The sequence below is a fragment of the Colletotrichum fioriniae genome, assembly GCF_027942845.1.
Source record: "Colletotrichum fioriniae strain IMI 355084 chromosome Unknown scaffold_19, whole genome shotgun sequence".
Lineage (NCBI taxonomy): Eukaryota > Fungi > Ascomycota > Sordariomycetes > Glomerellales > Glomerellaceae > Colletotrichum > Colletotrichum fioriniae.
This window is the reverse complement of record NW_027076855.1, coordinates 506,661-533,067: the sequence shown is the minus strand read 5'-3', so window position 1 is coordinate 533,067 and position 26,407 is coordinate 506,661. Positions and strand designations below refer to the sequence as shown.

The following is a 26,407-nucleotide window of genomic DNA, read 5'->3' as shown; positions in this document are numbered from 1 at the left end:
GGATACTTAGTACACCTCCTCATTGTCAGTGTGCAAAGTTATGAGACTGGCTAAATGAAAATTGCTAGAAAATGTTCATGATCAAGCTTTAGTTGGTACGATCGGACACAGACGGTGGTCACAGCGATGTTGCAGACGAAGGGAGTCCTCATGGTTCCCCCAACCGCCAATGCCCTCACGACTCCTTGTTTATGCTACCCGCAACGCACGCGTGGAACAATGAAGGAAATCGAACATGAGTGACACATTTTCATGAACACAGTGTTCTTTACACATATCCCCTGATCCACCAAGCAAGCTCTCCCAGTGTCGCGTGGTAGATCGTTTGGATGAGACCTCCGCAGGATCAGCGGTTGAAAGCGTGAGCGGTCCGGTCCGCAGCAACGCGCCGGCCTGCTTCCTTAACCCAAAAAGAGGTACATCCTGCTTCATTGGCACTAAACAGGGGGAAGATGCAGCACTTTATCCAGAAGACTGGAACTCAGAGGGGTTATCGGGGAGATGCATGTCTTCTGCGGGCATACAGATCGTAGGGCGAATGTTTCGGCTAATATGTTGAGCTATCAGGAAGCTTCCCCGGAACGAGGTAATGCGGGGCACGGCATCTTATCTCAGCCCATGTTCTCCCCTTTCGGACAGAATTGAGATAGCATCGAGAAGAATGAGATGTCCTGTCAACATCCGAGTCACTTGAATGGATACCCGGAATCTCATCATACTCCTTCTAGTAAGAGTTAGTCAAGAATAGATGCATGGCGACTCACAAATGCCTGTTTCCACGACCGGATGCTTGTAAAATACAAGCGCAGAAATTGTCTCTCCTTCGCATTAAGGTTCATGTCACCTCCCCCGACGCTGACAAACACTCGATGAGGTATTGTAAGACCGGGCTGAAAGCCTGCATCGTTATTCCTTGATAAGTCTCCCTCGGCCGATGGACGCTTGCTCTTTACTCGTATAGATGAGGACCAGATGGATTAGGTCTATCTATCAATAACATCCTCCAGTCCTAGGCCAGGATAGGTGTGCTTTACATGTCACATACGGGTCGTTCTCCTACTGATGCCTTCCATCCTGACGCAGTCATTCAGAATGATTAATAAAGTGATGCAACATTGCAAAGCTGATGTTGGAACATCATTTCTAGTGAGACGGGCCTGACCACTGCTTGGACAAATGAGTAATCAGGACGTTCATGCTCGGGCAAATGAGGCAAAGGTCCTAGGTCTCGCTGACCTCGCTTGGCCGCGGCTCATTGGCACTATCACGCGATGGTGGCTAGGATGGCTTCATTGCGCCCAGCTTTCGCATGAGGAAGGAACCAAGACTTCGGTTCAATATGCTTACCAGTCTCGTCTCTATCCCCGAGTGACAAGACACCTTTGGGGACCTTTTGTCAGGCAAAACTTCTCAGCTGAAGATCAGCAAGTTGCTGATTTGTTGATGTTCCCCGTCGCTCCCGAGAAACGTTGAAGATCCAGTCTCGCCATGAGAAGACGCTGCCTAGCGAGTCCGCAAGGGCGTCTACCCCCTGAGTGTCATGCAAACTTTGCGCGGGATGAGGATCATATCCCTTGTCTGAGATGCAGCCTGGAACTCGGTTACAGCCGATGGAAGGGTGCCCAAACCTTGCCATGGTTGCACCATCGGCGTCAGATCTCACGTACTAGACTGCAGCCCACAGCTACTATCGAGTCCAACGGACGGGCTGGAAATGATCATGGCAGTTTCTTTCCCAGAAGATCAGATCATTCCGCAGCGAGGTGTCACGAGAGCTCTCACAGCATGTCGTGAGGATTGGTTTCGTGGTGTTCAATGTTTAAACCAATTGATCTAAGGGAAGAGCACAGCAAGGCGTTGAAGAAGTTCCAACGTTATGTGAATCTCGAGATGTGCACGTACACGGAGAGAAGCACTTGCCTTTGGCCGCAATTGTCAATAAATGCCAAGACTTTTCGAAATTTGCCAGAGCAGGTGAAGTCAAGATATTCGCAGCTTCTCCCCCGCGAAGGATCATCGCTTTGCCCGGCCAGACACGACCAACTTTGAGGATAAACGGCAATTGGGGCGACAAATTCTTTCTCTCTTGAATTAACAAAAAGTTGTATGTATTTGAGCGGAGAAAAGTGCGACATGAGGTAGGATACATAGACATGAGAATGAGGCAGCAATCACTATCGAGATCATGGATGAGACGAGGTTCATGACTTGTACAGGCGAGTTTGGGTTTGTACATACTTCACCCAGAATAAGGTGATTCTCTTCGGATGGTAACTTTCGGGGCATACCTGATAGTCTTGCCACAATTTCAATGACGGAGCATTCATTCACGCCGAATTAGAAGAAAGTCATGATGTTCCTCTGCCGCATGAAGTGTTGTGAGCGTGAAGAGGTTCGCCCGCAAAGCTCAACCGACGCCCCCCGGGATAAAACCGGGTCCCAACACCAAAATTTTCCCACTTCGAGCCTTCGACATCTTGTCCTCAGATCGCGTCATCGGCCGAGTGGACCACAAACAGAAACTATGACACAGAACTTTTCGCACCAGACCACTGGGACTGCGGGATAGAAAACCCTTGTGCTTGTCCCTTGACAGTTCGAGAAAAGGAGCTAGGGTCTTGGGGGCCATGTTGGGGGTCCAAAGAGGGTCTCGAAGACTCCAAGAAGCCTTCCAAGAAGCTCCAGATGCTCGCAGCTCCATCATCCGTGGTCTCTCACAGGTAAATCTCGCATGCGGATACTCTCGGCGCACCACTGACGGTTAGACTCTTGAGTCTTTAGAGCCTCCTGACCCTTGCACGTCGGGACAGTGACCTTTGGGGCTTTTTGGTTTTTGGCTCGGCATCATGTTCGTATGTGCAAGGATACCTACTAATGCGGCGCAACCTCAACTACTCACCCCCAAGACGACAAGCCGATTCCACCCAGACGAACCTCTCGCCACATGGCGCCAATTCGGTGTAAATAAGACGTGATCTCCTTGGCGGGGCCAGCTCTGCGACAGACATAAAGTCTTCTGGCAGCCTTCTAGTTTCGTGGCTCTTTCGGATCGACTTCCGTTCTCCAGTCTTCCGTCTCCATCTGGTGTCTCTTCCTGGTCTCTGACCGTTTACACCCACGACGACAGGATCAGTTCACCATCGTCAAATCGTCAACATGTCCAAGCTTTTGAACAAGTTTGGCGCCTCGTCGTCGGCCACTGCTGCTGATGGTGACCACAGCAAGCATGGCGATCTCCCAGCCGCGGCAGCTTACGATAGCGAAGTTGGTGAGTTTCCTTCATGATGATGGGCGCGGAGCACTCTGCGTGTGCCGAGCTCTGCCACACAATCGTCATCATGCTAATCAATCATCCCAGGCCGCATCGAGCACGCCCGCGAAAACAAGCGAAAAATCGGTGTCACCACCGCCATCTTCCTCATCGTCAACCGTGTTGTCGGCACCGGTATCTTTGCGACACCCGGCACCATCTTTGCACTTTCTGGTAGTGTCGGTCTTTCCCTCTTCATCTGGGTTGCCGGCATGATCATCGCCCTCGCCGGTACCGCCGTCTATCTTGAATGGGGAACCGCAATCCCCAAGAACGGAGGAGAGAAGAACTACCTCGAATACGTCTTCCGCAAGCCCAAGTTCCTGACAACGGGCCTCTACACCGGATACGTCATTCTGCTCGGCTGGGCCAGTGGTAACTCTGTTGTCTTTGGCGAGTACATCCTACACGCCGCCGAGGTCGAGGTCGACCGCTGGAACCAGCGTGCCATTGGCCTGGCTTGCATCACCACCGCCTTCTTGATCCACGGTCTTGCCCTTAACTGGGGTCTGCGCCTGCAGAACCTTCTCGGAACCATCAAACTGGTCATCATCGTCATCATCATCCTTTGCGGGTTCATTGCTCTTGGTGGCCACGTCAAGCTACCCGAGGACCAAAAGCCCAAGAACTTCCAAAACGCATTCGAGGGAACCACCGGCAGCCCCTACGGTGTCGTCACTGCTCTCTACAACGTCATCTGGAGTTACATTGGATACAGTAACGCCAACTATGCCCTCAGCGAGACCAAGAACCCCGTCCGTACCCTCAAGATTGCCGCCCCTGTCGGTATCATCACCATCTCCATCCTTTACATGCTGGTCAATGTTGCCTACTTCGCCGCTGTCCCGAGAGAGGAGATACTTGAGGGTGGTCGCCTTGTGGCGGCATCCCTTTTCCGTAACGTCATGGGCGGCACTGCCGAACGTGCTCTCTCGGTCTTCGTCGCCCTGTCCGCCTTTGGCAATGTTCTCAGTGTCATTTTCTCCCAGGGTCGTCTGGTCCAGGAGCTCGGCCGCGAGGGTATTCTGCCCTGGTCGCGTTTCTTCGCCAGCAACAGACCTTTCAACGCCCCCTTGGCCGGTCTCTTCGAGCACTGGCTGATTTGCGTCATCACCATGCTTGCTCCCCCTCCTGGTAAGAAAACTCGAGATATGTGTCATGATATATGCATACTAATAAATCTACAGGCGATGCTTATAACTTCATCCTCAACCTCATCAGCTACCCTCTCGCTATCATCAATGTGTTCGTCGCCGGCGGTCTCGCTTACCTCTACCTCAACCGCAAGGAATGGAACTGGAACCCTCCCATCAGTGCCAGCCTACCCGTCGTCATCTTCTTCATGCTCAGCAACATCTACCTCGTCATCGCACCCTTTGTGCCCCCTGAAGAGGGCCAGAATGTTTACGAGAGCCTTCCCTACTATCTCCACTGCGTTGTCGGTATCGCCATCATCGTGGCTGGTGGTCTCTACTGGGTCGTCTGGGCCAAGATCCTGCCTAAGATTGGCAAGTACGAGTTAGTTCGCGAGACTGTCGTTGATGAGATTGATGGCTGGGAGAGGAATGTGTTCTTCCGCAGACCTTATGGCGAATCTGTTCCCTCAGAGCGTCATGTTGGGTCTCCAGAGCCTGAGGTCGCTAAGTGAGCACGTCTACAGCCCGATTCTGATGCGCGACCGAAACGTGGCTGAATGAAATACGGCCATTCCACATTGATTTTGAGTCATATACCCTAGCAGCATAGTCTAATACTTTAATATCCCACTCTTGGTAAGCCTAGTAGGCGTAACCGTTCAATTATCTTCCTAAACTTCCCTTGAGCCCAACATCAACTACACCAGAAGAATAGTTTGACTCATGTGAAATATTTGGATTTGAATGAGCTGGATCCCTGGAGCAGGCTGCAGAAACCAACTGGATACCCACCTCTCAACCCAGCCCTCCAAGTCATCTTGGACTTGAGTCTTAGCTCATGGGGTCTCGTGTGGCAGCTACTTCCATGGAGGAAAGGCTAGAAAGCAAGAAATTATTCAGCGCTAAGCACGTATGGCACGACATGGTTGCATCGGGAAAAAAAGCCTCGACGCAATAAACTGCAAGTAAACTGCAAAGGTTCAAGCTTGTATGAAATGTTCCCAACAACGCACTGATCAATTCAACTCCATGTTGTCTGCTTAAACAGACAGACTTTCTTAAAATGATCGGCTACTTAAGTGCTCTTAGGCACGAAACATCTTTTTGCTCGACGCCTTGCAGCACCAACACTAAGTGAGACATGTCAGCCAGCAGATCTTACACGAAGCATCACTGGAAAGGAATTGAAGTGAACGATGTACCTGCACGGTCATTTGTACGCTGTGATCGGAACTTGAGGCAATCCAACAGTCGGCGTCGTTTTGGCCGGACCCAGCAGGGCAGGGAAATCCTCCAAGCTTGCCCTTTGCTTCACAGTCTGCCGTTGAGTCCTGGAGAAAGCAACATGAAGATTAGATAAATTTGTGAATCGTGAAACCTTGATAGTCCGACTTACGCAGTTGACTGTCTCTGGCTGGCAAGTCACAGGTGTGATTCCATTGTTCTGAGCAAGCGAACCTGCGGCGAGGAAGAAAAGCAGTGTGATGCTTGCGACGAATGAACGCATTATCTTCTGATTTAAAGGTTGTTTATCAAAGTTGGGATATTAACGGTGTCTGATAGAATGATGTTGGATAGGATGATATCTGGGCTGAATTGTAATTGTGAGTTTCAAGTTATTCCTATGATTGTGTCAAGAGGGCGTATGCCTTTGGTGGATTGACGACCTCTTTATCTACAAATTCTGGATAATCAAGGTTGTCTTCAAATATTGCGATCTACGTTAGCAATGCTAGTCCGGGACGGTCTGACGTTGTTTTCAAAACAAAGATTCAATCAACTCCCGACAGCGAGTTCCTAAGCGGGCCCGAAAGGGACGGCAAAGCCTTCGTAGGGCTGCTGAATATTATGCATTATTTTTGAGGCCAAGAGGGTTTTCCATTGTTCCTAGACTTGGCCAAGGGCCCCCGTATGAGCTTTCTCAAAATTGATTGGGCAAGTTAGGGACAGACATCAACTTTAAACTCGGTTTCGGCGGATGGCATGCTTCTTAGTCAGATTTCCCCAGTGTTTCACTATAAATGACTTTTGCTGGAGCCACGGCCAAGACAATGCATCAGCTGATAGCGAGAAAGTGTCCGAAAGGCAGGCGTTCTCGTGAATTCTTGCGCTGATGGTAAAATGGGACGATGGCCTAAAGGCTCTGATTCTTAGAAACCGAACACCCTGGTTAAGAAATGGGCAACCGGATTATCTTCATGTACCGACTGATTGTACTGAATCGACAACTCTTCAAGCTCGCTTCTTCAAAGGCCAAGCGAATGCCCCCAATGAGGAGCAAAGCATGAAAGAACCCAAGAACAAAATGAGCGACTCATAACGGCCCATCCCATACCCCCCGCTCACCGGCTTGGTCAATAATCCAGCAGTAATCGGGCCAGTGGCCAAGTTTCCGATGCCCTTGCCAAACGCCATCATGCTGTACACGGGCTGCGGGTCGTCGGAAAGCATCGCCCCAAACTTTGGCCAGTTGATGAGGAAGCCTCCAGCAAACATGCCAAAGACCAGTGCAAAGATGACCAACAGCGGGAGAGAGTGGGCGAATCCCCAGAGAGTAAAGGCCGCCACTGCCGACGTAAAAGAAGAGACGAATATTAGCATAAAGACATTGTTCGTGTGGTCGGAAAGCCATCCGAATCCAATTTGTCCGAAGACGGTCGCCAAGTTGTGGGCTGCGAGGAGAAGCGCTCCCATGGTACCGGATAGCCCAATGGCACTGGCGTAGGAAGGCAGATACAAAGACGGGATGTAGTAAGCGAAACCCTGGAACAAGTTCGAGAGTGCGAAGCAGTAGAATAGAGGCTGTCTCAGGAAGCTGATGTCGAACATGCGCATGGCACCGTGAGGGGATGGCGGCAGTCGGCCCTTGATCATGTGTAAGATGGGCGCAACCCCAAGGAACTGAGCGACAGCTACAGCCCGGAGCGTCGTCTGATAGCCATACTTAGACAACAGTACCTGCAGCAGGAAAGGCATCCTGACACCGCTGAACCCGCCGCCGGCGTAAAGAACGCCGTATGCGAGTCCACGCCGGGCGACGAACCACTTGTTCAACATCCGCAACACTGGGAAGTAGAGCATCAAAAATCCAAAGCCGTACAAGACGCCCTGGGTTGCGATAAGACCCGCGATGGAGGTGGCGAAGGACGCGCCAACGAGAGACGCGACACACATTGCCCAGCCGATGACAACCATGTGTTTCTGGTAGCGGTGGAATCTTTTTACTACCGGAGCGGCGAGCGGCGCTCCAAGGAAGTATATACTGGTGGATACCGTGCCAATGACAGCGATGTTGGAGTTGCCCTCGAATTGTGGCTGAGAAGAATAGTATTCCTGAAAGACACCAAAGGTCAAGGGAAATCCTAGCAAGGTTAGCAACACCGTCCCGAGAGACTCTTCGAGAAAGCTTAGAAATACCCCATAGAAGTGCCTCAATAACAAAGCTGGAAAGCAAAAACTTCCATGCCGCGGCGCCCTTGTCAGTCGGCGGCATTGTGTGGAATCAAGGTGTTTCCGTCCTCCTCATCAGTCTGCGGCGCCGAGGCGACGGCGCCGGAGTTCGGCATCGGGCGCAGTTCAACCGACATCTTGACTGGAGCACCAGAACGTGAAAGACGTGTCTTTTGATACAGGCCTTCCGTCAAAACGCCTTGTAGATGAAATTTTGAGTTTCCTCTCGTTCCCCGTGGGGTAGTCTAGGTTTTTATGACGAAGAGTCTTGAGAAACCGACACCGGTGCCGGACCGGGACGGCATCCGGTTGTGGGGTAGCAACACTGGGTCAAGAGTCATTTTCACATGAAAGGGCGCTCACCTTTCCTAGTTAGTGAGGTACTTTTGGTCGCTTCGAGTTATGCGGTCTAATAGGTTTTGGAAAAGCAATTGTGTTGTGCGTAATGGGATTAAGTCTTGGGATTTCTGTTTTCCATGCATGCTACTACTGTTTACCGGATCTTGCCGTGAATTTCTTTGGTGAATATCCAAAATGCCTGTCCATGAAATATAACTCCGATCGCTCGTTTGGGTTGGCGGCGTACTTGAACATCTTACTTGACAAACATGGCCTGCCAGTCAGCATAGACACAACTTTACTCTACTTAAGCAGCAAATTTTGGAGGGTTCTTCTCAGCGTTTATCAATAAGACGGTGTGCTATGAATCATCATGAGTAATAGGATCTTCATGCCTCCAATTGGTTGAAACGTCAATCCTACAATCTGCCCGATGCAGTCACGTAAGCTCGCTGGCCGACATGACGCATTGGACCCTGATTCTTCGCGCGCAGGGGTCCTTGCTGTCAAGCGACGCCCTATTGAGTTTTCCCCAATGAATAAGGTACACCCACATGGTCCTCTGAACAACTAGAAGGATTCTGTTTAATTTTTGTTTACGATAAGAAGCAAGACCGCGAATAAGTAGAGAAGCACTCATCTTTATTTCGAGGCTCGAGCTACACAAGTCGCTCGCATCCTAATTAAGAAGTTTCACTGCCGAGTCATTTGCAAGCTTCAGCACAACTTCACAGGTCACACCATAGTCCTCCATTGCCGCAACAATATCTCATCGAGGAATCCAACCTCAGCATGACAAAGACAAGCCTTTTCGAAGACTATGTGGTCACCGATAGAGGCGGTGTCATCGAAAACCGACACGGAGTCCACGCCGCAGTCGTCGATGCCAGCGGCAAAATCCTCTATGCAGTCGGCAATCCTTCACGAATGACGCTGGCTCGCTCCGCGGCCAAGCCGGCGCAAGCTCTCGCAGTGCTCGAAACTCCAGGCTTTGACAGGTACGGTTTCGATGGCGCTGATATAGCGTTGATGTGCGCATCCCACAACAGCGAAGAGCGGCACGTCTCGAGGGCAAGGTCGATGTTATCCAGGGTAGGAGCGAAAGAGTCAGACCTGCGATGCGGCGGTCACCCTTCAATCTGTCCGGTAGTCGATAGGTCCTGGATCAGGGCTGACTTCACGCCCACCGAGATCAACAATAACTGCTCTGGTAAACATGCGGGCATGCTGGGCGGCGCGAAAGCTCTGGGTGCGAGTTTCGAGCACTATCACCTCCCTCGCCATCCGATCCAGGTCAAAGTGAAACAAGTTGTTGAAGACTTGAGCGGGCTTAGCGGTGACGAGATCAAGTGGGCAATCGACGGGTGCAATCTGCCAGCGCCTGGGCAACCTCTCTATTCCATGGGACGCATGTATGCAGCCTTTGCCGCGGCCGCGGATGCTGTCGAGGAGGACGAAAACGCTCAACCCGCGAGAGTGAAGCGCATGTCCGATATTTACAACGCCATGGCGACGTACCCCGAGATGGTCGGCGGAGAAGGACGTTTCTGCACTCTACTCATGGAAGCGTACGAAGGCGGTCTCATCGGCAAAGTTGGCGCAGACGGATGCTACACCATCGGTATCCGAGCATCAGATTCCACGAAGAAACTTGGCGCGGAGGGAGCTGTTGGCATTGCGGTGAAAATCGAAGACGGAAGCCTCGAGATCCTGTATGCTGCGGTCCCTGAGATACTGGATCAGCTTCAAATTGGGACGCCGGAGGAGCGACGAAAATTGGCGAGCTTCCATCATCTGAAGCGCACCAACACCATGGGCGTTGTAACGGGTCAGGTCTCGCACGCTTTCAGTGTTCGCCGTGTGGATTAAGTTCTATCGCGTACCCTTTGCGGTGGAAGTGAACTTCTGGAGATGGTTGAGATGGATTACCAACAGTCATGGGCGGTTGCCATTTCTCGCTGCATGATAGAGCAAAATAGATGAGTTCATATTACCAAGCGACCGCGGAGTGACTCATTTTCAATCATGATGGACATAATATACAATGAGGTGAGGTAGTATCCCGATATCTTTCCTCAACTGAGTGAAACCAGCGGCCCAGGTTTAAGCCTGGAATGCAGAATCTGAGGGACTGATGTTAGGCCGATTGAAGTAAGCAAAGCTTAGCAATCACATAACGAAACATGTGCGCGCAGTGCTCATTGGCACTGCACTGAAATGCCCCTCGTCTTATTCCCGTTTACTGCGTGCCTAGGCGAGTCGATGCATCCCCGCACGGCATGATACCGGGGAAGCCACTGAACACCGAAGTAAGTGATGTAGTAATTACATGTGTCTTGGTCTGTCTTGAGTGCCCGCGTAGATTGGATCATATTCTGTCACCTGTATAGTGATAACACCTCCAACAGCCAGCTGTCTCCTGTGACCCTATGGATCCGCAGGAATCTGAGGGGCTGGATCAGCGCAAAATAAGATGTTTGTTGATTATGGTCGACGGAAATGCCTCGAGACTACCGCCAAGCCCAAGTGGCTGACATAGGTCGTGATGCTATACGAAACTTGCAGATGATGTCTATATTCAACGCTTCCCCTCCTGCGATTGAATTCAATTCTTCTTTCATCACCACATTACTCTAGGATCATTCCACACCTAGTAAGTCGTCTAAATCGCTTTTTTCAGGACCATACATCATGTCTTCCATCGCCAAAGACGACAAAACCTCACCGTCCTTCATTCCTCTCGCCGGGGTAGCTCAGGATGGCTGGTCAACGGAGAATGAAGCAACGGCAACGTGCCTCTGTGGCGCTGTTCAACTATCATTTGTATGCCTTCACATCTACCCCTCCCAAAAGACAAACTCAATGCCTAAAAATCATCTCACTCACTAACAATCCTTATCAGCCAACCCAAGGCCGCGGCCTCCTCAATCGCTTCATTTGCCATTGCACAGACTGTCGCAAAATCTCCTCCTCCATGTTCTGCTCCAACTTCTCCGTGGCCGACAGTCACCTTCGCCACATTCGCGGCAAGGAGAACCTGAAATCTTTCAGCCAGTCCCGCACTATCGCGACGGGCAACGACATGGCGAATCACTTCTGCGGCACCTGCGGCACGCTCATGTACCGTGTCAGCTCCGGTCTACCAGGCATGAGCATTCTCAGGCTGGGCACTGTTGATGATTTCCGCCTCGTTGAGACGAAGCTGAAGCCGCAGGTCGAACAGTTTATCGACACGCGCGCGTCTTGGTTGAAGCCGGTTGAGGGCGTCATGCAGTTGGACCGGATGCTTACAGCAAAAGATATCAAGAGTCTTTTATAGATGGTTCATACAATGAAATTTGCTTAATGCTATTCCATTCAAACGTTCATATTGATTAAAAACCAAGCCGGCACTCTTGAAGATCCAGACCCGTCGCGAAATTGCGTTGAGTTTGCGCAACCCCAGCATCTCCCAGTGGTATCATACTGCTACATACTCTTCCCTGTCTTCGATCTGGCCGGTCTCGTGATTCTTCAGATAGAAATGCACTTTTTTCCGTGGCGGAAGCGTGGCTTCCGGCGGTTCCCGAAAGTTCATCGCGACGATGCGCCTCTCCTCCGGCACGAAGCCACCGCCACGTTCATCATAGGTATCCAAGTCGTCCAACTCAATAGTATCGCTGAGAACGATGTTATGTTCAATCTCAACCACTCGCTTTGCGATAGACCATGTCAACTTTCTCTCCCAAATATTCTTTCCGGGCTGCATGAGCTTCTTCATCAACCTCAGGGCCTCGAGTCGCAGTCTTAGGTGGCGGCACCTGATGACCACCATGAAGAGGAGAGAGCTGTATCCGAGCTCGAGAACGCTTTCGGTGCCCCAGCCTGCCGAGGACTCGGAGGTCTCTGAAGGGCCTTCCGCCTGTGATGCGAGGACAACAATAGCTCGGAATTTGTCTGTGTGCGCATCGTACACGCACTCACCCTTTTCTTTCTTCTCAGAGGCTAGAAGCGCAATCCTGGCTACGAGGTAACGGATGTCTAGCAACCGTATCATGTCCTCCTCCTTGCTGGTATACCTCTCCTCCTTCTTCATCTCCCTATATGCCTTATACCACGCATCTAAATCAACGAGGATGAACTGCCGAAGCCACTTTGCGTCTGGTTCTGGACCTTCCTTCCCAATCTCAAGCCAACGGTCGGTAATACATGCACATTCCAAGTGCCGAACAAGACGTACGTGGATCGTCAGGAGTCGAGCGTGAGCGTCTGCGACGTTTTGAATTCGGTTGGTCGACGTGGGTATGGGCTGGCGCACCATTCGAAATGTTTCTGGATTAATTCCGTATCGGTCCGGCGCGATGCTTAGCTGCCGCGTGACCGGTGTGACGTGGTTTCGCAGGAAGTCGGATTCGTTATGTATCTCGTTCAGGATGTTGATTCCGTGCCGGCAGTGGGTTGTCGCATCTTTCGGGTTCCGACGGATCAGCTCTATGCAGATGAAAAGCACGCAAACGAAGAGAATCAGCGCGCGATCCGTTGTGGTGCGAAGGAGCTTGATCGCCTCGTTATAGTGCCACACAGAAAAGGGGCTTGCTTCCCATGATCCGTTGCTGAAGGTCTCGTACAGGGAGCTAAGCGCCAGCACAGCGTGGCTGGCCACGGGCTCCTGGTCCGACATTTGGATCACAACATTGGTCCAGAAGTATGAGTTGAGGGACCCAGCAAAGGCTGGTGCCGTGACCTTGCGGTAAAAGTCCATTGTTCGCTCGGCGTGGACGATACTGGCCCTGCTCGGCTGTGTAGCCCTAATCAAAGATGCATTATTCACGGGGCATGACCTCAAGAGTTGCGCCCAAGAGTACGTCGTTGTCGGCGGGGAGATGTAACCGTCACATTTGCGGCCGGTGGAGATGCATCTCGCACAGGATGGACGCGCCTCGTCGCATTTGATACGCCGGATCTTGCAGGTTGTACAACCCGTTTTTACTCTTTGTGTGCCAATTCGGGCCATTGCGGTGGTCGACTCAAAGGTTGACGAGATGGCCGCGACAAGTCAGGCGTGAAGTGATTTCATCACATCTAGCCGTTTCAACTAGGTCGTCCAACGAGAGGTGCGATATTGGTCCAGCCAAAAACACGAGGAGTGATATTGCGGGGGAGACGATATTCGTTGTATCGATCATATAAATCCATCAATGGGCAGCCGGTGGCAACGTAGACCCTGTATACAATACCTTGATGCGTCAAGGTTTGGAAGCCAATGTTGTTCTTCGAGTTTGGAGCACCTCGCCTGACCTAGCCGCTTGGATGAACATCCGCAACAGTGAAGCATTGACAGCAATCCTAGGCGAATACTGGTTTCGGAACGAAATTCCTGGGGGCTTTCATAGAGCTTGGACAAGTTCGGATGCCGTGGGGCATTTGACGAACACACCAATAGTTCTTAACAGCCGGAAGCTTTCTTGCCCGTGCCAGACTTGGGTTTTTGGGATGAAACAATTCGGATACCGGCGGCATGCCAAAGGGGAACAATTTGTTGACGATTTATAGAATCTTGGCTGTCAATAAAAGAAGAGTTTGGGGTCGTGACTACGGCCAGCGTGCTGGAATTTGCACGATTTAAAAGCTTTAGTGTTTCGAGAACGCTAAGAACGTATGGGAAACTGCGACGCAAGATAATTTTTTCGCTTCCCAGCTTAGAATCATAGTCTGAGGATGTATCTATGGCAATAAGCATAAAATACAGTAAAATTGTAAAATTTCGGAAACGGCCCGCGTCATGGTGATAGTGTTCACCGCTCACCTGGCCAAGGTGAGGCGCCCACCGATCAGCCCGATCTCACCGAGGGATCGACAGTCTGGACCGCCATAGACCTTAAAATACTGCATTTGGGCTGGCGCGAGAAGCGAAGCGAGCCAACAGAAGGCTCCCCTGGCCACTGAGTATGGACCAATTGCAGCTAAGCTTTCTCCGGAAGCCTCCGGCCACAGCACCGCCGCCCTTGCTGCGATTTCCCTCCCCTCCCTCACCGCATTTCGTCAACGTCACCCCGCAACTTTTTACTGCAATTGCCACCGTCTACCTATCGTCCGCGGGTGCTCCCTCGAGCAGGTCCCGGAATGACCTGACACGCATGGCGACTGACGTCGAAATGCCACCCAATCGAACCCGTACAACATGTCGTTTCGCCCGTTGCGGCCGCGGCCATTAGCCGAAGGGTCACCGGCCACCCTACGGCAAAATCACGATTCCAATTCTGATCCCAATGCCGAACCCGGTAGCGGTACCGTACGCGGTCCCGGTCCTGGGCCTGGTCGACCTAACATCAGCCTCCGCCGTCCTGCGCGGCCACGGAAGACCAACAGCGCCTGCGATCCGTGTCGAAGGCGAAAGACAAAGGTAGGCCTCGGCTTCCCCTGTCGCCGTGCATTTGCCGCTGCGGCGTTGTTCCTTGAAGTGCCAATCACTTGAAATGCTTTGAATCCCGTTACCTGGGGTGCTAATTACCGTCTTGATAGTGCGATGGACGACTCCCTCGATGTGTCATGTGCGATCACCGGACGGAGAATTGCGAGTATACCTATACCGTCCGACATCGAGTTACTCTTGCCGAAGTAGAGCAGTCCAAACGAGGTGGCCCTGCCGAGATACTCGAATCTCTTCGAACTCTTCCGCCAGAACGAGCCCTCGAATTGTTTTACAAACTACGCAACGAGACACCCGACCGTGGTCTGAATCTGGCACGCCCGTCCGATCAGCAACACCTTAGAGGCCTTCTTCCACCGACGCAGAATAGCCTTGGGTTCGAACTGACGATTCGACACCCCGTGGCATATCCTGCTCTGTTCCCGGTGCCGTACACGGACTTGACTCTTGGAGCCTTACTTCAGCCTGTGACGAAGGCCTGGTTGCAAGGGCAGCAAGAGCCGCAAGACGAGTATGTCAATCCTTATTAATGGTCTGGCCCAGATCCTCATTGTCAGGGAGACCCATGAACGTTGCTTCAACAGACACCTCGATGGCAAGATGGCTCGAGGCTCGGCCGAATGCCGCCATAGCGCATTGACTGACAAGCCACAGGTCTTCAAGGCAGGTTTCCCCTTTTGGGGGTCCATACCTGACTCCCGAGCGAGATGAGGACATAAATTTAGGATCAAAAACCGGGTTGCTCGATCATACAGGGGCCAGGACTCCCAAACCACTCTTTGACGAACGATTACGTCTGCTTGACATCAGCAAGTGGACAAACATTCCAATACCGAACGACCTTGCCATCAGTATTGTATCGCACTATCTTGACATTGACTACGCTACGATACCCCTTTTCGATGCCGACCTGTTTGTACGAGATCTGGTTAATGTTCAACCTTTCTTTTGCTCTCCGTTTCTTGTCACTGCTGTCTTGAGTTGGGCGTGTGTATGTTGCCCATCATCATCCCCTTTGCAATGCTCTAGGGCTAACGCCAGCAGCAATCATATACGACCCTCCATGCCGATGCCGCCGCTTTCAGTGTGGCTCTTTTCGCGGAATCCCAGCAGTATTTCTCCGATCAGCAGCAACCCAATAGCGTCACAACAATTGCTGCATTGCAAATACTAAGCATGTGCGCCGTGACGTACGGCAAAGACGATATGAGTCTCCGATTCCTGCAAGAAAGTGTCAGGTTGGGTAAGGCAATGGGCCTTTTCAATGTTCAGTCCGAGGCGGAATCTGCGACCGTCTGGCTTGGCGGCCATGCAGAGTGGACGAGAGCGGCGTCATATACAGCTTGGGGCGTTTATAATTGGGTATCGTGAGTAGCCTTCACGTTGTCAGCGTTGCGATTGAGGCTAACCTACCTAGGGTGTATTCCCTCCACTACCGCGTCCACGAAATCCACATACCGCCGTTGCTGCCGATGCCGCGAGATCTGATGTTCTTCTTACCAAGCGACGATCCGAGGTCAACTAAGATAGCGTTCCATGCCCAGCTTCTCAGTGCCGCGAGTGACATGTGGGTCATCTTCAAAGACATGTTGGAAAGATTCTACGGCCCTCAATATCATGGCACCACGCTTGAGTCAACACTGAGGTTCGCAGAAGGGACATATCACCGTCTACTTTGCTGGGCTGGCGCACTCTCTTTGGATATGGCAAGAGGCGAAGAGAGTCACCATAGCGTCATGCTGTTGCAGTACGTCCCCCGCCCATCCTTGGTCATATGAACCATTCATCTAGCACCTATCAAGCATTTAGACAGAACGCTGACATCGTCCAACAGCGTTTACTTTCACGCCGTGGTAACCGATCTATTCCGACCTTTCCTCGCAACAGAATACAAATCGCGACGCCTATACTCCTTCACCACACAGTACGCCACTCCTGAAGCAGTCTATGCATCGTCCGTTACACAGCTCAAGCGACTGCTCCTGCTTTATCGCCTGGGGAACAAGAACGCGAATTATTCCGTCCTATGGCAGACTGCAGTCGTCTACGTCGCCAACGCCATGATCCAAGAGGGGGGATTATCACTACGGGCTGATGGTCAACCCGGCAATGAGTGGAAATTCTACTTGGACGTCTGCCTCGCAGGCCTGGAGGACCTGTACGCGTCGTTCCCTGTCTTTGGGTCAATCGCCCAGGGCATGGTCGGTATGGCGCTGCGACACTCGGCGATACAAACAAACAAGGCTACCCGCGTACTGGCGCAGCTCGATGATATTGAACGTCGGCACGCATCTCTCAAGGGCATGACGGACAAGACGGAGGCGAGGTGGATCATCGATTTGGACCTGGCAACGACTGATTTCGAGGGGGCTCAAGCCCGTAACCTCATCGAAGAGCTTCAGAAGTTGATGGTTGAGCAGACCGAGTCCGAGAATGTGGGTGACGAGGGCTAATCGTGAGGTATTTATACCCTGACTTTTGGAGCTGTCCATGGGGAATTCCCCGATATATATGAAGTAGTTTTGTATTCTTCGGCAATCTTTGGTCATTCCAAAAGTTGATCTAAACCAAGACTCTCTACGATACACGGAGTGAGGGCTTGATGAGTAATGAAATGGGATCGCAGTTCGAGATATAAGATTAGAGATGGACCACATCCAGCTGCCTATTGAACAATTTGAAAGAGTCTTTGACCATGTCGATGACCGTGACTGCTCGGTCTGATGTGACGTTGTGCTGGCGGCGAAAGAAAACGGGTGCTTCTCACTAGGAAACGAATTGAGCAGCCTGACGCGAGGATACCGCGTGGATCACTCTGCATGAACTTTTTTCTCATTGGCCAACGGAGCTTGTTCCGTGACGACTCTCGATTAGAGAGCTCTTATAGTTGTACATGTAGTTCTGGAGGGGACAAACCAATTGTTTCTGGCAGGAAGACAAAAGAATGTACGCGAAAAGTTGTCTTGATCTATTCCACCCCCATTCTAGATTTCCAGTGATCCTTCCCCATCCAACACCAACCAAGCATCTTCAAGGTAACTGATAGTCCAGAGGCCATCAACGACGTGTCTTCGAGGTCTTGTAAAGATTAGCGTTCCTTGGATGTTCGAATCATCCCCGTAACGCTGTTTCTGGTATCTTATTGGTGACCTTGAAACAATTAGCATTGGTTCGGTTTGTGGAGAAGCAACATTCTTACCAGTGTAGCCAAATTATCGTGGGAAGCAAGAGGCAAACTTAGGGGCCTGCTCGCCACTATGATCATTGCCTTATTGATCACCCTCGTCATCGCCTCTATAAGGCTCTCCAAAGAGCCTAGCCCACCTTTTCTTGGCCTCCTCGTCCAAAGACCCACCTTGAATGTGCCCCCCAAACATCGTCAACCTATCCCAGTACTCGAAGCACCGCGAATTGAACATCAACTTCAAAGTCAACTCAAACACCGGCTCGGTTCCGTCCCTCCCAATGTGAGTGACGAGCCAAGTAAACGTGGTCAAGACGTTGGCAAGCTCTCCGTCAACCGCTCGAATAGCGGCGATGGCGTCATCAGAGGATTTGCCACCATTGCCATCATCGTCGGTCGTCACGTCGACGCCCAACAGTTCTGCGCAAGAGGCGATGAGTTGGTTAGCACGTATGTCGCCCGTCTTCTAAGCGGACGCCACTTCGTTCCAAATCCTTGACTTCTCATTGTGCGTCGGACCTAGACAGTCTTCGAAGGCCTCTCGCACTTGGGTTTTGCCAAGATCTATGTCGTCGATCTTGATGAGAGCTTTGAGTTCTCGAGCACATTTGGCCACATGCTTTCCGTCAGCTAGATCTGTTTCAAACAGTCTCTGGAGAATACGACGATCGATCTCAGAGATTCGATCGGCGTCGGCCGCATCGTACTCAGCAATGATCTGTTGAATGTTGATCCCACCGGGTAATCTGCGTGTTGCACCGGGCTGGTCCCCCAACCCAGGCCAAGTGAGATGGCCGTCGGGGCCTATCGTAACCGACTTGTCGATGAGCCCTGCGTTCTGCCCGTATCGGACCTTTCTGATGAAGACTTTGTAGTATTCCTTGGTGTCTTGGATATCCTCATCATGTGAGATGGACATACCGGAGGGGCTATCGGTATTTCTGTCCTCATCTTCGGGCTCAGGTGGCGCCTGGGAACGTGCGTCGATAGTCGCCACCTCAGACCAGGGAGATCGAACCGACACCTTCGGCGCCGACCATATCTGGTGATTCAGTTGATAATGGTAGGGCTGCGAGGCTTCGATGCATATTTCTTCGTCGGCGACGGGACGTCAAAGATCCGGGTTGGACTGAATGTGCTTTGGAACGAATAAATCATGCATCAGCGTATCTCTCGTCGTACTGCCGCTGTCAGGCCACTTTTCATTGGTATATCCAGCGAAGCCCAGAGTGTAGATGTCGGGCATCCTTAGCAGAGCAGTGAGCTCTGGGGAGGGCGGTGCTCGAGGTCCGTGGTTCAGAGGCATGGTGAGTTGTGATCCTTCCCAAGAAGGGGGCACGATTTCTATTCAGTCCTCCTCGCCAAGTGCCATCTCATCAATGCACTTGAAAACAAGATCGGTATTGATGTCCTCATCGTTGATGACGAAGGCGCCGAGCTTCTTGTCGTTGCTGTAAAAGTAATCCACGGCGCGAAAGATGTGGACGTAAGCCGCGAGCTTGAGTTCTTCGTGGATCCGAAAATAGTGCGGCCCATACAATATGATCTGGGCAAGTGAAATCAAGGGGACAGGCTTCATGGGCTTCTTCAATTCCTTCTCGGCTCCTAGATCGAGAGCGTGGTAGCAATCATGGTAAATGATGGCCAAGATCAAGGCCAAGTTAGGAGACACAACATCCTGGTCATACTTGCCAAGGAACCCATCGATCTCTTCCATGAGATCTTTTGGGATTGCCCTTCCCTCCATTTTGGGCATCATCATTCGAAAATGTCTCCACTTGTTCTCTCTCGTATCAGATATGGCTGCGTAATCGGGTGCAGTCCCTGCAGAGGCCACAAGCAAAGGACATGCGTGGCCCGCGGCGAAGGCATGCTGCTGCTGATTTTTGTATAACGCTTTCTCGTTCTCTGATACGGTTCGGAATCTGCTCCCATAGCCCTGATCCCTCGATAAGTGCTTAAGAAAGAGCAACTGATAGGGGCGAAGCATATCGACGGGCGGGATGATGAGACACGGAAGTGTCATGCTCGAGCCGGTACGTGCAGTACTTTCGTAGGTATTGTTTTTCAGCGAGCTCATGGCGACGCCACGAGTGAATACGGGCGTAAAGTCAGTTGCATTAATACCGACGAAGTAGGAGTCGTTCGTGAGGGGTTGATCATTCTTGTACCGTCGATGACACCGTTTGAGCAGGGTGACGATGATGCAGTTGCCGGGGTCGTTGAGGACGGCCACCTTTATCAGATTATCTCCGGAGAAGGTGTAGGCATCGCTTGAGTCATCTGGCGTGAATGGGCCAACTTGTGGGTTTAATCGAGTGTCGGCAAGTTGGATGAGTTCTGGTAGCCCGTCGTTGTTTTTGATGGCATGGACTTGACCATTGCGCCGGTAGCGTGCAATAGCACCCTCCATGGTAGTGATTCAGAGTCGACGAGATTGGCTTCCGTATGGCGCTTGCCGGGATTTCGAGGACGCTGCGTTGAAAGGTCGACGTGGCGGATGAGAGGGGAGAGGTTGATTACTGCGGGAAAGAAAAGAAGAGGCAAATTTGAAGATGGGATGCCTATCGCGTGGGCGAGGCAGTCGCAAGTGCGAAAGTTCTTGCGTGGGTTGAGTTTGACGCGATATTTGAGTGGGAAAGAGGAGAGAGCATGCAGACTGCGAATCAAAGAAAGACCACGGGCTCTTTCCGTACAAGGTACCTGACCTTCGGTTTTCGAGGTGAGGCGGTCAGTGAAGGAAAGAATAATCCAGAACTTAAGGTGCTGGCTGCCTCGGAGTGGGATTATTCAGATTATTCCAAAGTAAGTTTCGAAGCTGAAAGCAATCTCTCTTGGCCACGTCCATAAGATATTTGGCAAGGGGAAGTTCTCAAGTATAATAAGGACCTTTTATAACCGAGGTGAATGGTATCATCGCCAATTAATCGATAACGAACGGAGAAGCTGCATTTGGGCGGCCTCAAATGACTGAATATACTCTTCATCGGATCTACCTACCCAAAACTGCCTTGCCAACCTACCTCAGATGGGATCAGCCTCAGCATCATCAACCACAAGCTCCTCCTCCTTCTCTTTAACCTTCGCCTTCTCGGCCCCCAAAACACTCTCACCTTCATCCTCTGGACCCTCTCCCTCTCTCCAAGCCTCGGGCCCAAGATACCTCCTCGGCCAAATATTCATCGCAGTCTTCAACCCATTCCCAACAGGCAACCCAGCATGCACAACCCTCCCATCCCCCGTCCCATTCTCATGCAAATTCACCCAAAACACTGCATTCCCCCTCACAGGCTTAAACGCGATCCCTCCATCATTATGCTTCCTCCACACGGTCCTCTCAGCATCTTCCAGCCTACGATGCTGCGGCGTAACAGCCTCAATCTTGGGAAACCACGTCTCGCCACCCGTACACTCGTCCTCCAAAATCGCAAAGAAGCTCGCCACGCGGTTCCACTTCCTTCTACGTCCTGTCCTGGCATCAGGTTGGAAATCATCGTACCAGTCGTGGTGGACGTTGAATCTCTGGCCCTTTGTATATCGCACCAACTGAGGCGGTCCAATTTCGTCCCGCCCGGGCGCCATCATCGTGCCCAGGAACCCTTCCGCCCTGGCCAGCACGCATTGCACGGCGACGTCGTCGGCAGGGAGGCCAGCAGACCAGGAAGTTCGATCCGGTGTTCCCTGCGTTCTGCCGTTCTTGACAACGTAGGAAGGTTTGAAGGCTGGTTCGCCTGCCTCTAGGAGGGATGTGATGTCTGCTTCGGAGAGGAAGTTGTGGATGTAGATTACCAAGGGATCGAGGGAGACGATTTGCGTGGTGTAATTTTGGGATTCGCAGATGTAGGGCTCTGCTGTCAAGACTTTGGGTTCAGAAGAGGCATCGTCTATCGATGGGGAGAGGATCTTGTTGAGGGAGGTTTGAAGACGGGAGGGGATGCTGTGTTGTTGGATATAGGGGAGAGAAATTGCTACGAGAGCTGTGTAGGCCGATAGCCCGAGGATCTTTGTGATTGCACTCATGATGTATCACCCATCCGAAGCGCTTCTACACAATCATCAATGGCGACGATGAAGAGACGTCATGGAAGGCCAGGAAACGGGGAGTTTGGGGGTGGCATCTTCATTTAAGAGCGCATCTCAAACCCCGCCCAGGGTTCCATCCTGCATTGGCTTGCTACTCGTGCGTGCTGATCCAGCTCGTCTACTTCGAATCTGTCCCCAACCCGAGATTCCGAATGCGCCTCAGATAGATCAAATGGAGCGTCGTCCTCCGACTGGGCGGAGAAACTCTGCCTTGGCCCGGACCGCATCCCGTCCCCCGCATGTTTGGGGTAGCTGTGCCTTACCGAGCCTCACCTAGATCAATTGGGGTAATAGCTCAAGGTGAGACCTCAGTGAAGGCGGTCACCACGTATAAAATCGTAGAAAACTCGATGTTTAACCGCCTCGGTATTCGACTTCCACACAGCAAAGAAGCTATAAGCAAGTGGTGCGGGAGCCATCACGGCATCTACCGCATCTGCATTTTCAGGAAACATCCAATGTATATAAACACAAAGAAAGAAAGGAATGGGGGGGGGGGGGGATACTGACCTTATAATTCACGCCCCTGCCCAGGCTGGAATAACGCGCCCCTCAGTCAACCCGAAGTCTGACTTCATGGGAGTATTTGCTTATCTAACCACTCGACTACCTCGCACATCGCTCGACCTGACCTCGCCGACCTAGACGGGCGCTGCTGTGCTGGTGACAGGAACCGACGCTGGGTATGTATACATATGTATCCTTGGGTGCCTAAAGTAGGCAGGGCAAGGAAGGAAGGAGGGACGCAGAGGTGGGAAGGAACGAGTCGGGTGTTTCGATAGCCTCCTCAGGCAGGTCCCACCCTGCACCCAACTCACCATCAATCAAACATCAAACACAGTGACAAAAGAAACGCCGCCCGGATGAGAGGAACTACTTTGTAGCTCCATAATATACAGATATGTAATGCTTCTCGACCCATAGGCAGCAAACCTTTCTTCAAGATATCCCCCCGCTGGGGCACCTACAGCTTTCTAGATGGCAGGACCGCATGTGTATAGCAAGAACCGGCGCAGCAGTTTGCAAAGAAGTCAAAAAACTCACTGTTCGCCTTTTTGCATAATCGCATCCACTCCGCCCCGGTGTTGTATGAGAATCAGGGGGTATGGCGCAAAGTTTCAGGAAATGCCAAAAACTCCATCGCGGAAAGATCCCTAAAATATGGTACCAAACGCCACGCAAGAAATGCGCTATTAGATCCGCTCCCTGTCGCTCTAGATTTGGCTATGTCGCGCACGCTTGCGAGCGCTTCCTTGAGATGATGATGGGTGCAGCTTGTCGTTCTTTTCTCTCTTGAGCTTGTCGTCGAGGACGCGGGCTATTGGCAGTTAGCATGGTCATTCCTTTCAACGTTTTCGAGAGCCGCCACATACTAAGCACGTCGTATCCGAACTGGGGGTACTCCAAGCACAAAGAGCGGAACTCGTCCTCGGCCTCGGAGCGTAGGGTGTGCGAGCGCATGGCCCAGAACTGTGCGACGGGTGCGCGGATGGTGGTGTCGTCCTTGCCGGTGTAGGCGTAGACGTAGCGCGCGTAGGCAATCTCGCCCTTGGCCGTCGAGTTGACGCAGTGAATCTTGGAGCTGGCGAGCGAGCGGAGGCTGGGAACACCGAATTTCTCAGCCAGGGTGTAGACGCGCGCGTGCTTCAGCAGCTGTGTGCCGTCCGCATCGACTTCGGGAGTCGAGGGATCTTGCTCGAGGGTGCGCGAACCGGCGACCTTGCGGGGGAAGTACTCTCCCGTGTAGAGGAACTCGAGGAAGCATCCGACCGCGTCAAGGTCTTCACCGACGAGCTCAATCTGACGCGGCTGTTGCGCATGAAGTCAGTATCGTCGGGAGAAAAGCAGAATGCGCCGGGTGAGTGGCGCAACCTGGGAGGAACACTTACGCTACCATCATCACTGAACTGGGCGCATGCCTCCTTGAAGAAGGGGCTTTGCACCAGAAGCGCCTGATGAGCCGTGACAATAGCTTCCGACTCGCCCTGACCGACCAAGAGGGTGACAACGGGGCGGGACAGGTAGCTGACAAAGGTGGTGCGCGGCTCGACAGGGTCGCTCTCGCCGCCCTCGGCAAAGGGGAGTTCCTCAGCGTTGGCATCGCCCTCCTCGGCCATCTCGACGTCGGCGCTAGGGTTGACGGGGGCGTCCTCGACAATTTCAACGTCGTTGTTGAATTCTTCGGCCATTGCGACGGGTTCGGACGCGATTGCGCAGTCGGGGTCGTGTGTCTGGTTTTATTTGAAGGAGTAATTCGATCAGACTGCGTCGGGCAGCACGGGCTGTCTCGTCGAAAATCGGTCAATTGGTTGCGTAGACGCTTGGAACAGATCGGGCGCGTAAAGAAGGGCGTAAAAGAATGTGGTGAGCGTCAATGTCTAAACTGAATTGGAACCAAATCAACGACAAGCGGGAGATGGGAGCCCGGAGAAAGTCTGTCTAGGTTCCAGGTTGGGGGCGGGGCACGGGCGGAGCCCGAGCTTCAAGGTAAGGTACCTCAAGGCAAGGCAGGGAACCAAGCTGGCTGCAGCTGCCTCCTCCATGCGCACGGCTCACAATGGCCCATCCGTTCTGCACCCGTTAGAAGCGGGCCGGTGGGGGCTTTCCTTTCCGTTTCCACAGGCAACATGCAAGTCTGGGCAGGCACACCCCATCCAACCTTACCTACGGAGTACCTAAGGTACCTTACCTACAGACTTCCATTGAGTGTTCCTGCCAAGCGCAACGCGACGCGACAATACCTTAATCGATAAGCTTCCATGGATTTCATTGACATTTATCGATAAGCCACTTTTAGCAGGCGATCCCTTATCATCTATCGAGGTACATGTCATCGCATCTCAAGTACCTCTATCCAGGAAGAAACACAGCTGTTGAGACGAAGATAAGTTCACGTTGTCGCGTGGCATTCAGTGGACAGTATAATGCCAACAAAAGCCAATTGCCAGGACGCCGATGAAAATCAGACCAGCGCCCAACACCGACGTCTTCTTCAACTCAAGCAAAAAGGAGCCCCAAAAGTGATGCTCAATCGTAAGGGGATGATGTCCCACTCCATTAAGTGTTGTGTGCTTTGCATCATGAAGAGAATCGCTATCAGACGTAATATACCCAGAAGTACACCGTTGCAATGCAGTGTGATGATGCGCTCCTGCTCCTTCAAATGCTACAACCATGCTGCAAACACAGTGACCTATCCCATTACCTTCAGGTCTTCTCATTATGCCCTCCTCATTTTCATTGGTTTTCCTGCCCGGAATGCGCCGACTCCTTAGGCTTCCTGTTCAACGACAAATTCGGGAGGCTGGGATGTATGAGCCTCAATGGCTGTTCCTGCTTCAGGACCTCCCAGTGCTTCTTCAGCGTATCTTCTCTGACCACCAGCTCAAAGTTCGCCAGGAAGCAGAAACTAATCTCCAAGCGCGCCAACTCAACGTCGCTAACGCCTCCAACTTTGGCAATTTTACTGTGCGGATAGCTGAGATCCTCCAATGCCTTCATTGCCACTCGAAGTCCCGCTAGAACCAGTCGATGCGCATTGCGCCGCGTCACAGGTATTGCTCGTTCGTCAACGGCTAAGCGGTGGATATACAGGCTAGTAGCAAGGTACACGGCAGTGCTCATCGGGCACCATTGGTGGATTCGCGCAAGATATTCGTCGATACCAATGGGCGGCGGTTTCTTAGAGTAGAACTTGCGCGTGATTGCACTATGCTGAAGATTAATCGGCTGCGAGTTCTCTCCAATTATTATATGTGGTTCGGGTGCTTTCGGTGGCGGTGGTGGGGTCGGTGATTGTGTCTGCCGCAGATGGACACCATCTATTAATTGTGGTGTTGAGCTACTCGAGCCGCTCATCTGGGACATCATCGGTGGTCGGCGAGGCGAGGACGCTGAAGCTGCTGCAGCAGCCTCAGCCTCTTTGCGCATGCGAGCCAGGTTTTTCTGTGAGCTTGTGCGAATGAGCTCCTTCTCTGCCGCCATGCCTCTCATATTGGGTAGTGTCGGGCTTGTGGGTGGTGGTGTCGGAGGAATGTCGCCTGTTATCTTCACAAGTGCCTCGATTCCACCACTCAAGAGCTTCATCGCCGCCCTAGGCGATAACTTGAAGACATCGGTGTTTTCGGGGACGTTCGGTGGGCTATCGCAGTCGGCAACGCTCAATCGCGGATCGGAAGAAGGGTTCGGCGGCGGCGGAAGATCGGGGACGGCGCTCGCATTCGAATCTGTCTGCTGCAGAGGCAGGCCCTCCTCTTCAGGCTTTGGAGTCATCCCTGTGGTGTTTTGGTGTTGGTCCTGGGGGACACACCGGGGATGGTTATAAGGCGACAATGACGTCGGGTTGGGGTACGAGAGCAGCGTCTCGGTGTGTTCGGCGTGGGCTACAGCGAGCATCTAACGCTTCGAGAAAACAAACAATCGTAAGCAAAAGCTCCGACGGAGACTGCGTGATGTGTGTACCGTTGAGCTATTTCACACAACTCTCATGGCCCAAG

At 52.1% G+C, this 26,407-nt stretch overlaps 11 protein-coding genes across 11 annotated transcripts; 4 read left to right on the top strand and 7 right to left on the bottom strand.

Annotated features, from left to right (window-relative positions):
* Positions 1-3,156: 3,156 nt before the first annotated feature.
* Positions 3,157-4,958, top strand: MUP1 (methionine permease; the record flags this gene model as incomplete). The annotated part of the gene is made up of 3 exons (XM_053192572.2): positions 3,157-3,268; positions 3,359-4,444; positions 4,498-4,958. 3 exons carry the CDS (start codon positions 3,157-3,159, stop codon positions 4,956-4,958), a joined length of 1,659 nt encoding a protein of 552 aa, XP_053049929.2.
* Positions 4,959-6,678: 1,720 nt separating this feature from the next.
* N0V96_011879 (uncharacterized protein) lies at positions 6,679-7,939 on the bottom strand (the record flags this gene model as incomplete). Its single annotated transcript, XM_053192573.1, has 2 exons — positions 6,679-7,808; positions 7,864-7,939. The coding sequence occupies 2 exons, from the start codon at positions 7,937-7,939 to the stop codon at positions 6,679-6,681; spliced, it is 1,206 nt and encodes a 401-aa protein (XP_053049930.1).
* A 1,088-nt stretch (positions 7,940-9,027) lies between these two features.
* N0V96_011878 (uncharacterized protein) lies at positions 9,028-10,104 on the top strand (the record flags this gene model as incomplete). Its single annotated transcript, XM_065759426.1, has 1 exon — positions 9,028-10,104. One exon carries the CDS (start codon positions 9,028-9,030, stop codon positions 10,102-10,104), a length of 1,077 nt encoding a protein of 358 aa, XP_065611990.1.
* An 822-nt stretch (positions 10,105-10,926) lies between these two features.
* On the top strand, positions 10,927-11,554 carry N0V96_011877 (uncharacterized protein; the record flags this gene model as incomplete). Its single annotated transcript, XM_053192575.1, has 2 exons — positions 10,927-11,058; positions 11,138-11,554. 2 exons carry the CDS (start codon positions 10,927-10,929, stop codon positions 11,552-11,554), a joined length of 549 nt encoding a protein of 182 aa, XP_053049932.1.
* A 141-nt stretch (positions 11,555-11,695) lies between these two features.
* Positions 11,696-12,976, bottom strand: N0V96_011876 (uncharacterized protein; the record flags this gene model as incomplete). The annotated part of the gene is made up of 1 exon (XM_053192576.2): positions 11,696-12,976. The coding sequence occupies one exon, from the start codon at positions 12,974-12,976 to the stop codon at positions 11,696-11,698; it is 1,281 nt and encodes a 426-aa protein (XP_053049933.2).
* A 3,404-nt stretch (positions 12,977-16,380) lies between these two features.
* On the top strand, positions 16,381-17,097 carry N0V96_011875 (uncharacterized protein; the record flags this gene model as incomplete). Its single annotated transcript, XM_065759425.1, has 2 exons — positions 16,381-16,385; positions 16,458-17,097. 2 exons carry the CDS (start codon positions 16,381-16,383, stop codon positions 17,095-17,097), a joined length of 645 nt encoding a protein of 214 aa, XP_065611989.1.
* An 816-nt stretch (positions 17,098-17,913) lies between these two features.
* N0V96_011874 (uncharacterized protein) lies at positions 17,914-18,747 on the bottom strand (the record flags this gene model as incomplete). Its single annotated transcript, XM_053192578.1, has 2 exons — positions 17,914-18,248; positions 18,348-18,747. The coding sequence occupies 2 exons, from the start codon at positions 18,745-18,747 to the stop codon at positions 17,914-17,916; spliced, it is 735 nt and encodes a 244-aa protein (XP_053049935.1).
* A 429-nt stretch (positions 18,748-19,176) lies between these two features.
* N0V96_011873 (uncharacterized protein) lies at positions 19,177-20,241 on the bottom strand (the record flags this gene model as incomplete). Its single annotated transcript, XM_065759424.1, has 2 exons — positions 19,177-20,168; positions 20,235-20,241. The coding sequence occupies 2 exons, from the start codon at positions 20,239-20,241 to the stop codon at positions 19,177-19,179; spliced, it is 999 nt and encodes a 332-aa protein (XP_065611988.1).
* Positions 20,242-20,852: 611 nt separating this feature from the next.
* On the bottom strand, positions 20,853-21,848 carry N0V96_011872 (uncharacterized protein; the record flags this gene model as incomplete). The annotated part of the gene is made up of 1 exon (XM_053192580.2): positions 20,853-21,848. The coding sequence occupies one exon, from the start codon at positions 21,846-21,848 to the stop codon at positions 20,853-20,855; it is 996 nt and encodes a 331-aa protein (XP_053049937.2).
* A 1,277-nt stretch (positions 21,849-23,125) lies between these two features.
* Positions 23,126-24,100, bottom strand: N0V96_011871 (uncharacterized protein; the record flags this gene model as incomplete). Its single annotated transcript, XM_053192581.2, has 3 exons — positions 23,126-23,229; positions 23,285-23,720; positions 23,801-24,100. 3 exons carry the CDS (start codon positions 24,098-24,100, stop codon positions 23,126-23,128), a joined length of 840 nt encoding a protein of 279 aa, XP_053049938.2.
* Positions 24,101-25,148: 1,048 nt separating this feature from the next.
* N0V96_011870 (uncharacterized protein) lies at positions 25,149-26,183 on the bottom strand (the record flags this gene model as incomplete). Its single annotated transcript, XM_053192582.2, has 1 exon — positions 25,149-26,183. The coding sequence occupies one exon, from the start codon at positions 26,181-26,183 to the stop codon at positions 25,149-25,151; it is 1,035 nt and encodes a 344-aa protein (XP_053049939.2).
* Positions 26,184-26,407: the final 224 nt, after the last annotated feature.